Consider the following 7,736-nt stretch of genomic DNA (forward strand, 5'->3'; position numbering starts at 1 on the left):
TAGCTGTCAGCACAGAGCCGGATGGGGGGCTCGAACCCACTAACGTGAGATCTGACCTGAGCCGAAGTCGGAGGCTTAACCGACTGAGCCACCCTGGCGCCCCGGGACCTTCATGTTAAATTTAACTTTTGTTTCTCTTTGCCTTCCCCCCCCCCCCCGCCCCACTGTGCCTTGGTTGAAGCCACCGAGTTCTGCATTGACCACCCTCTCTAACATGACTCTCAAAAGGAGGTTCCTGATTCTTCATTCACTGGTCTACTTCCTCCCTGGGGTTCTGCCTTGTTGAGAGAGTTTGCTATAGAAGGTGGCCAGTTCATTCCACTGGGCTCAGACTTTCCCAGTTTTAATGTTGAAAGTCCTTGTGAAGGATTCTCCATCCCAGACAAAATAGGAGAACTGGTCACCCCCTTGTCAAGTGCCATTAAGCAAAATTCCTATCTCACCATTTCCTGAGGGCATTAGTTTCCATGGCTGTGGTGACAAAGTAGCACATGCTGCGTGGCTTAAAATGACGGAAATGAATCGTATCACCCCTCTGGAGACCGTGAGAATGAAATGAAAGTGTTAGCCAGGCCAGGCTCCCTCAGGTGACTCCAGGAGAGAATGCTTCCTTGTTTCTTCTAGTTTCTGATGATCCTTGCTGTTTCCTGGGTTGGTAGGTGCATCAGTCCAACTTTTGCCTCTGTTACCACGTGGCCATCTTTTCCCTGTGGGTCTTCCCAGTGCCCGAATTTGCCCTTTTCATAGGACAACAGTTGTACTGGACTAGAGTCCATTCTTGAAGACCTCATCTTGACTTGGTTAAATCTTCAAAGACCTTAATTTCAAGTAAGGTCGAGTTCTGAGGTACTGAGGTTTAAGACTTCCACATATCTTTTTGGGGAGACACAATTTAACCCACAACACTCAATCTTGCATTCATTGGCTCTTGGACAATAAACTCTTCAGTGTAAATTATGGAAGATTGTAAGTGCAGGGTTGAGACATTTGTACTTCATCCAATAGACATCAATGAGTCATTGAGGGCTTCTGAACAAAGGAGTGACATGCTGTAAGTGTCATTTTAATAACATTAATGTGGAAATAGCATATATGATGGATTGACTCATGATGGGAGCTGGTTATTAGGACCACGAGAAATCCCCTGGGCCTCTGCCCAGCTATATTACTACCTCCCCTCTTGCTGAGATCAGCCTTTTGTTCAAGAGACATCACATACATTCTCATACTTTCTCAAAAAAGGCATATAGGACCTTTGCAGACATCCCTTCCAGTGCTCAGAGTTAGAGTCCTGTTAAATTGTGGCCAACGTACCCTGTTCTGCCCATCCTCTTGTTAAAGACCCTCTTATGGGATAATAGGGAAGAATTTCATTTCCTATCAATTTCCTTGTGCTCAACCCACATGGTTAAGTCTTTCCTTCTGTCTTTCCTGGGTCTTGGCATGTCGATATTCCTTTCCCTCCCCACAGTCCATTCCCAGATGTACACCCAACTACACTGGAGCCTAGACCATGTCTGACTTCAAGTTTGGACACAGTTTCGACTTGCTTGCTTGGAATTTGAGGATAATTTACATTCTCCTCCTTAATTAGACTCTTTTGATTTTAGCCTTGGAATCTTTCTTTGATCTCATGATTAAAACTCCTATTAATGATGTAGAGGTGGTGCTGCAGTGGTGGTAGTACACACTCACTTGCTACGGTCTTTGGCCTGCGTATTACTTTAGCCATTCTGTCTTGCCAACACCACTTGAGTTTTAGGCTCTGTGCAAGAGTTTCATTCTCTGGATCTCCAAGAAAGCCGAGAAACTCTTGGAGTAATGAAAGTGAGGCAGCTGAAATCTCCAATACCTAAAATTACATAATCTTGACCAATTCACACCTCTGTCTTCAAAGCTCTACTTTATGCATGGCTTAGAAGATTTATCCCCAGAAGCCTGATTTCTTCTGACACCTGGTTGGACAAGGAGTGGGCACAAGATGATTAGATTGGGTTTTTTTCTCCCCAAATTCAGAATGACACAGCGACTAGATCAGTTGACTGGTGTAGAGTCCTGACTGGGTATTCTTACCAAGTCGGGGTCATATACTCTGGGATAGCCTTGAGGCTCTACCTGTAGGGATGTTGAACATAGGAGTCTGTCTTCAGAGAAGGAGGATTCCATCCATTCATTTGACAAACATTGATTGAAAACAAGTATTGATTCAGAAAGTCCAACCTCTGAGGATTCTAGGCTTTGAGGATGTGGGAGTGAAATGGCCTCACCTCCTGGCATTTGCTTTATAGATGTGGGAGAGAGACAATAAATAACACTGCTTGAAATTATGTTGTAGAGTTAAGAGCTATGAAAAAAGGGTAACAGAATAAGGACAGAGGGAATCATGGGAGGGAGTTTTGCTGTTTTATATAGATTAGCCAAGGAAGGCCTCTCTCAAAGGTCCCACCAGAGCAGGGACTTGAATGAAGCAAAGTAACAGGCCTCAGGGACATGTGGGGAAAAGACACTGTAGGCAGGCAAGAGCCATGAGGCATAATGTTTTAAAGGACTCTCTCTTGCTGCTGTGCAGAAGGCAAATGTGTTGGGGGATGGGAAGAGAAAGGAGAGGAGGAGAGAAGGAGATTGACCACCCTTGTATCTTAGAAATCCTCTCTCTGTTTTCTTTGGTCTAGAAATTTTTCTGCATACTTAAGACCTATACTTTTTTACATGGTCAAAGTGGGTTGGATTTCTATTCCTTGCAATCAAATTTTCTCTCTTATTAAGACTGAGCTCCTAAGAGCCTGAAATATGGTGGAAGTCATACAGAAGGAGAAAAAGAAATGGCCATAAAACATACCATGGTGATACATTTATAGGACCTAATCACGTATTATTTTTAACCATAGGTGATGAAAATATAATTCAATTTGTGGAAAGATCATTCTACAACCATAGTTCTCAACTGAGGGTGATTCTCCCCTCCAGGGACCATTTGGCAATGTCTGGAGACATTTTTGATTCAATGGGAGGTGGTGCTACTAGCAGCTAATGGGTAGAGGTCATGAATGGTGCTCAACATCTTACAAGGAACAGAAACACACCCCTACCTCCCAAACACACACAACTTAGAATTTCCCAGCAGTAATTTCAACAGTGCTGCAGTTGAGAAACTGCAAACACAATGTGCTCCGTCACGAGCATGATGATTTATGAGGAAGGCTTCCTCAACCTTTAAGATGTCTCCTCTAAACTGAGGGAAGGAGACAGGACAATGCAAATTATGCTTGCCAATTTAGCATGGCTTTCTCAGGTGAATCATCAGCTCATGTGGCCCCTATTTTGGTTCATGTACTTGTCTTGAACCATCGATCTGCTCTGGAAGAGGCTTGGTTTTCCAGATAGAGGAGCAGGATTTGCCCAGAAGCAGACAATACATTGGGAGAATGGACATCTTACAAATGCACCATTTTCTGGTTCTTAACTCTTGGTCTTGCTGTAGTTTTGCAGAAGGGCATCACGTATTGCCAAATTACCATCAATTTTTTTTTTTTGGAGAGAGAGAGAGAGTAAGGGAAAGGAAAAGAGAGATGGAGACAGAGGATCTGAAGTGGGTTCTGTGCTATCGCAGAGTCCTACATGGTGCTCAAACCCACAAATGATGAGCTGATGACCTGAGCCAAAGTCAAATGCTTAACCACCATCAACGGTTTTTACAGAAGATGTGTGCAAATACAATGCAATCAGATTGATGCCTAATATTTATTGTTAATCTTCACAAACGAGTGGAATAAAAACTCCTTCTAAGACTAAGTAATAATTTTCTCTTTCTGCCACACTGAAGCCTGAGCGTCCTTGCAAATTCAATTCAGCAAATAAGTGTTTGTCAAATGGAATTACAAATCAAACCATTTTCATTCTTGATGAAGGAGGAAAAGAGAAAGAGACTGCTGGTTTCAGGCTAGGATTCACCATACGCTACTCCAGAGGAAAAAGGGGTGAGAGTCACCATACCAGCCACAGTTCCTGGAGCTCGTGTTTCCAGAACCTCCATCTGATCTGTTCCACTGGGAAGAGATTGGTGCGGATCCTTGTGGAGAGGGAGGGGGCCATTTTGGGGATGGTAAATTTACCCGATCCTTTTGGCATGTTGTTCTCATTGTTTCCCTGCTCATCTCTGAGTTAGCATCATGGATCCAACAGATCTTTATTGAGCACCTTCTAGATCCCAGACACTCTCCAGGTACTTGGGCTACCACAGAGAACAACACAGGCAAACCTATCCGATCTCCTGGAGTTTGTGGTCTAACTAGGGAGACAGACAATACACTAGATGCTTGACTCGAATCTTTGTATTTGAGAGGGTCACGGGCTAAGAAGAAAGGGAAGGGAGTGGTCATCACTGTCAGATAGGCTGGCCAGGGAGCGCTGCGTGGAGAGGAGGCCTTTAAAGGAAGACCGGAAGGAAGTGAGGAGCAAGTTCCGGGTTGCCTGAGAGAAGCCAATTGCAGACGGCTGGAAAGGCACCTGTCACGCCTGGGGTTTTGAGAACTGCGTCTAGTTGATGGGGAGAAAGTTAAGGAGAGACAGGTTTTGGGGGACCCAGCCATTCAGGTTCCATAGGTCACGTGGGGATGGGGGCTTTTATGAACAAGTGACATGGATGTCAGCAGGAAAGTCTGATTAGAGGCATAGGTCGCTCGATGTGAATTCTGTTGTAGCACGACTGTTCAGCCGATGTGAGGGTCACATATTGTGGGAAACAGGCTAGTGCGTGGTTCACTGTCATAATTCAGAGGACAGATATTGAGGGCTTCAACTAGCGATGTAGGGATGGATGTGATCGTTTGCTGCTAATATTTTGTCCTTTGCATACTCTTGTTTTTTTCCATAGTTACTAATTCGTGATTACCGCCAGCGTTTCCTGCACTTTTGTGAGTTTCTTGAGCCCTGTCTATTCCCCCTCCCTCCATTTCATTATTATCAGACAGCGTGGCTGTGATAGACTGCTGATCTGCATCTTCATATTGATTAATTTCTTTCTCACACGCACCACGTGCACCTCCGACATCTACAGCAGAATTTTCATGTAAGGAGTCATTTGCAAACGACAGCTTTTCATTATAGAAGTCGTCCTCAGAGTAGCAGGTGCTGGACTCAACTCAGGTAAAATGTTTGTCCAGTGCTTGCTGCTTAGTGCTCTCTCTTGACATAGCATTTGATGCGTGTTTTTTTGTTTTTTTGAATTAGACCACTGTCGAAATAATTACAAAGCTGTTTTCTCTTATTTATTTGCTGATCAACTGGGAATTGTGTTATTGTTTTACAAGGGAAATGTAATTCCAGCAGTCACTCCTTTTAAATGAAATGATCATGTGCCACAGTGTGATGATATGACATGCCCATTAGGGACTGAGAATCCTGGTTTCTTAAGCCCCGGAGGGTTCCAACTGGGTGGAGAGGAGACAGCTCCCTCCTGCAAGCCCCGAATTGGCTACTGGAGGTCTCACGTTCACTGCAGAGGTTGCAAATTCAGATCCGTTCCTGGGCCAGTCAGCGGATGCAAGCGGGTGGACTAGGCAGGTGCAGGAGCGCAGAGACTGGAGAGGACTTTGACAAGCCTCCCAACCTGCGGAGCCAAGCTGGAGTCCGCAGAGATGGCCGAAGCCGGCCAGGGGTCCTGCTAGAACGTGGTCCCACCTTTGACAGGTTTCCTGAAGCGAACTAGGGAATCTGAGTTATTCTGGTCGTTCTGGGTTTTAATATCTTTTCACTCCTGAGCAACAAAATAGATCTTTGTACCAGATCAAATTCAAACCAAGCAACTTGTGGTTTAAGAGGACACTTTTGCACTTCCGGTATTTATTACGCTGCCTTAATGTGCTCTTAGGGATGATGACCACAGGGGGCGCTGTAGAGTTGAAGCTTGCCGTAACTAATGGTAAGGAAGTTTACTTAGGTCTACTAACCTACCTGTTTTTGTTATTTATTTACTTATTTATTTATCTATTTATAAATGTTTATTTATTTATTTTGAGAGAGGGAGAGAGCATGAGCCGGGTAGAGATAGAAGGGAGAGAAGGAGAAAAATCCCAAGGAGGCTTCCTGCTTTCAGCGCAGAGCCCCAAAGCAGCTAGATCTCATGAACCTGAGATCAAGACCTAGGTCAAAATCAAGAGTCGTGTACTTAACCAACTGAGCCACCCCAGTGCCCCTCTACTCTGCATTTTTAGATTATTATTTTTTATTAATTTTTTATAGTTTATTGTCAAGTTGGTTTCCATATAACACCCAGTGCTCATCCCCACAAGTGCCCTCCTCCATGCCCATTACCCACTTTCCCCTCTCCCCCACCCCCATCAGCCCTCAGTTTGTTCTCAGTATTTAAGAGTCTCTTATGGTTTCCCTTTCTCCTTCTCCTTAACTGATTTTTTCCCCTTCCCCTCCTCTATGGTAACCTACCTGTTTTTGAATAGTCGGCCTCTTCAATAGCATCGAATCCGAATCCTGGTAGGAACAGACTCTGAAACTCTTGGTTCTGTCTCAACCAGGTTGTGGATGGTGTTAGCAGAATTTGAACTCAGGCCTTGGGCACCAGATCCTGTCTTCTAGTTTACAACGTTATCAGTGAACTCCAAAGAGAATCAGAATTTTAATAATTTAGGTAAGCTATTTTACAGTAATATACATGGTATACCATATATATTTTTTATGGTATATTTTTCAGCTTCCTATAGTTTTATCTTTTGTCCTGAAATTTCCCTATAATGTGGATAGGGGAGGGTTTTATTTTATTATTATTAGTTTTTATCTTGCTTGATGTTCAAAGTCCTGTTCAATTGAAAGATTTTTTTTCTTTCTTCAGCTCCAGGAGATTGTGTTGCATTATTATTAGTTTTATAATTTCTCCTGCTAGAATTCCTTCTTGCGGAATAATAGAAATTGTGAGTTTGTATTCTCCAGTGTTGGCCTCCTGGGTCATACTGTGTTCTCTTCTGGGTGTGAGATCTCTCTCTGCTTCTTTCTTATCAGGACACTTGGACAGTGTTAGGGCCGGGGGATAATCCCAGAAAATCTCTCCACCAATTTAACGCTACCTGCATTCTGTGCAGTTTTCTTTCCCGCCTAAGCCATCAGGGACAGGTTCCAGGGCGAGGGACTAGTATGTTTGGGGCCTCAGCATGTTGCGGGCCTCTTTCCTCTTCCTAGTTGCAGACTTCGAGGCTGGAGTTGACCCTGCTGCTCGGTGCACACCCCCTTCTCCTTCCCCTCCCCCACTTCCTCCCACCTGCCTTCCCGATGCTCAGAGCAAATCCAACACTCAGGAGTTCTGCACCATTTCCGGGTGACGGCCACTGCTTTTCCTACTTTCCAGCATTGAGATTCATGTAACTGCAAATTTAAAAAAATCACGTTTTGAAATTTCTGAAGTTTTCGTAGAGAGAAAGAATATGCTTTGCCATTGTACTCCCTGAAAACACCTCATTGTCTGCCACACGTCTTTAGGCTGTGAGCTCCTGGTGGCAAAGATTGTCTTCTTTGTCTTTATTTACTTCATAACCAGCACATGGTGTTGCTCCCACATGTTTATTAAATGAATGTCATTGTGGATTTTGTAAAATGAATTGTGTAAGGTTGTTTTAGCTGATTACCCGAATTGATTAGACCACTCTTTCCCATGCACAGAGGGGATTTTCAGAAAGCCAGTGATGGTTTGGTTCCTAATTTGAAAACAATACTCAAGTTTCTATTAGTTG

The 7,736-nt window shown here is 43.9% G+C and overlaps 1 protein-coding gene across 1 annotated transcript in view; it reads left to right on the forward strand.

Annotated features, from left to right (window-relative positions):
* LOC115274562 overlaps positions 1-5,707 on the forward strand; it is a 171,004-nt gene extending 165,297 nt beyond the window's left edge. Inside the window, exon 7 of the mRNA XM_029917970.1 lies at positions 5,501-5,707. Within this exon, the coding sequence (XP_029773830.1) occupies positions 5,501-5,707 (207 nt within the window). The remainder of the gene's footprint in view (positions 1-5,500) is intronic.
* The last annotated feature ends 2,029 nt before the right edge of the window (positions 5,708-7,736 follow it).

Source organism: Suricata suricatta, chromosome 12, assembly GCF_006229205.1.
Source record: "Suricata suricatta isolate VVHF042 chromosome 12, meerkat_22Aug2017_6uvM2_HiC, whole genome shotgun sequence".
Taxonomy (NCBI): domain Eukaryota; kingdom Metazoa; phylum Chordata; class Mammalia; order Carnivora; family Herpestidae; genus Suricata; species Suricata suricatta.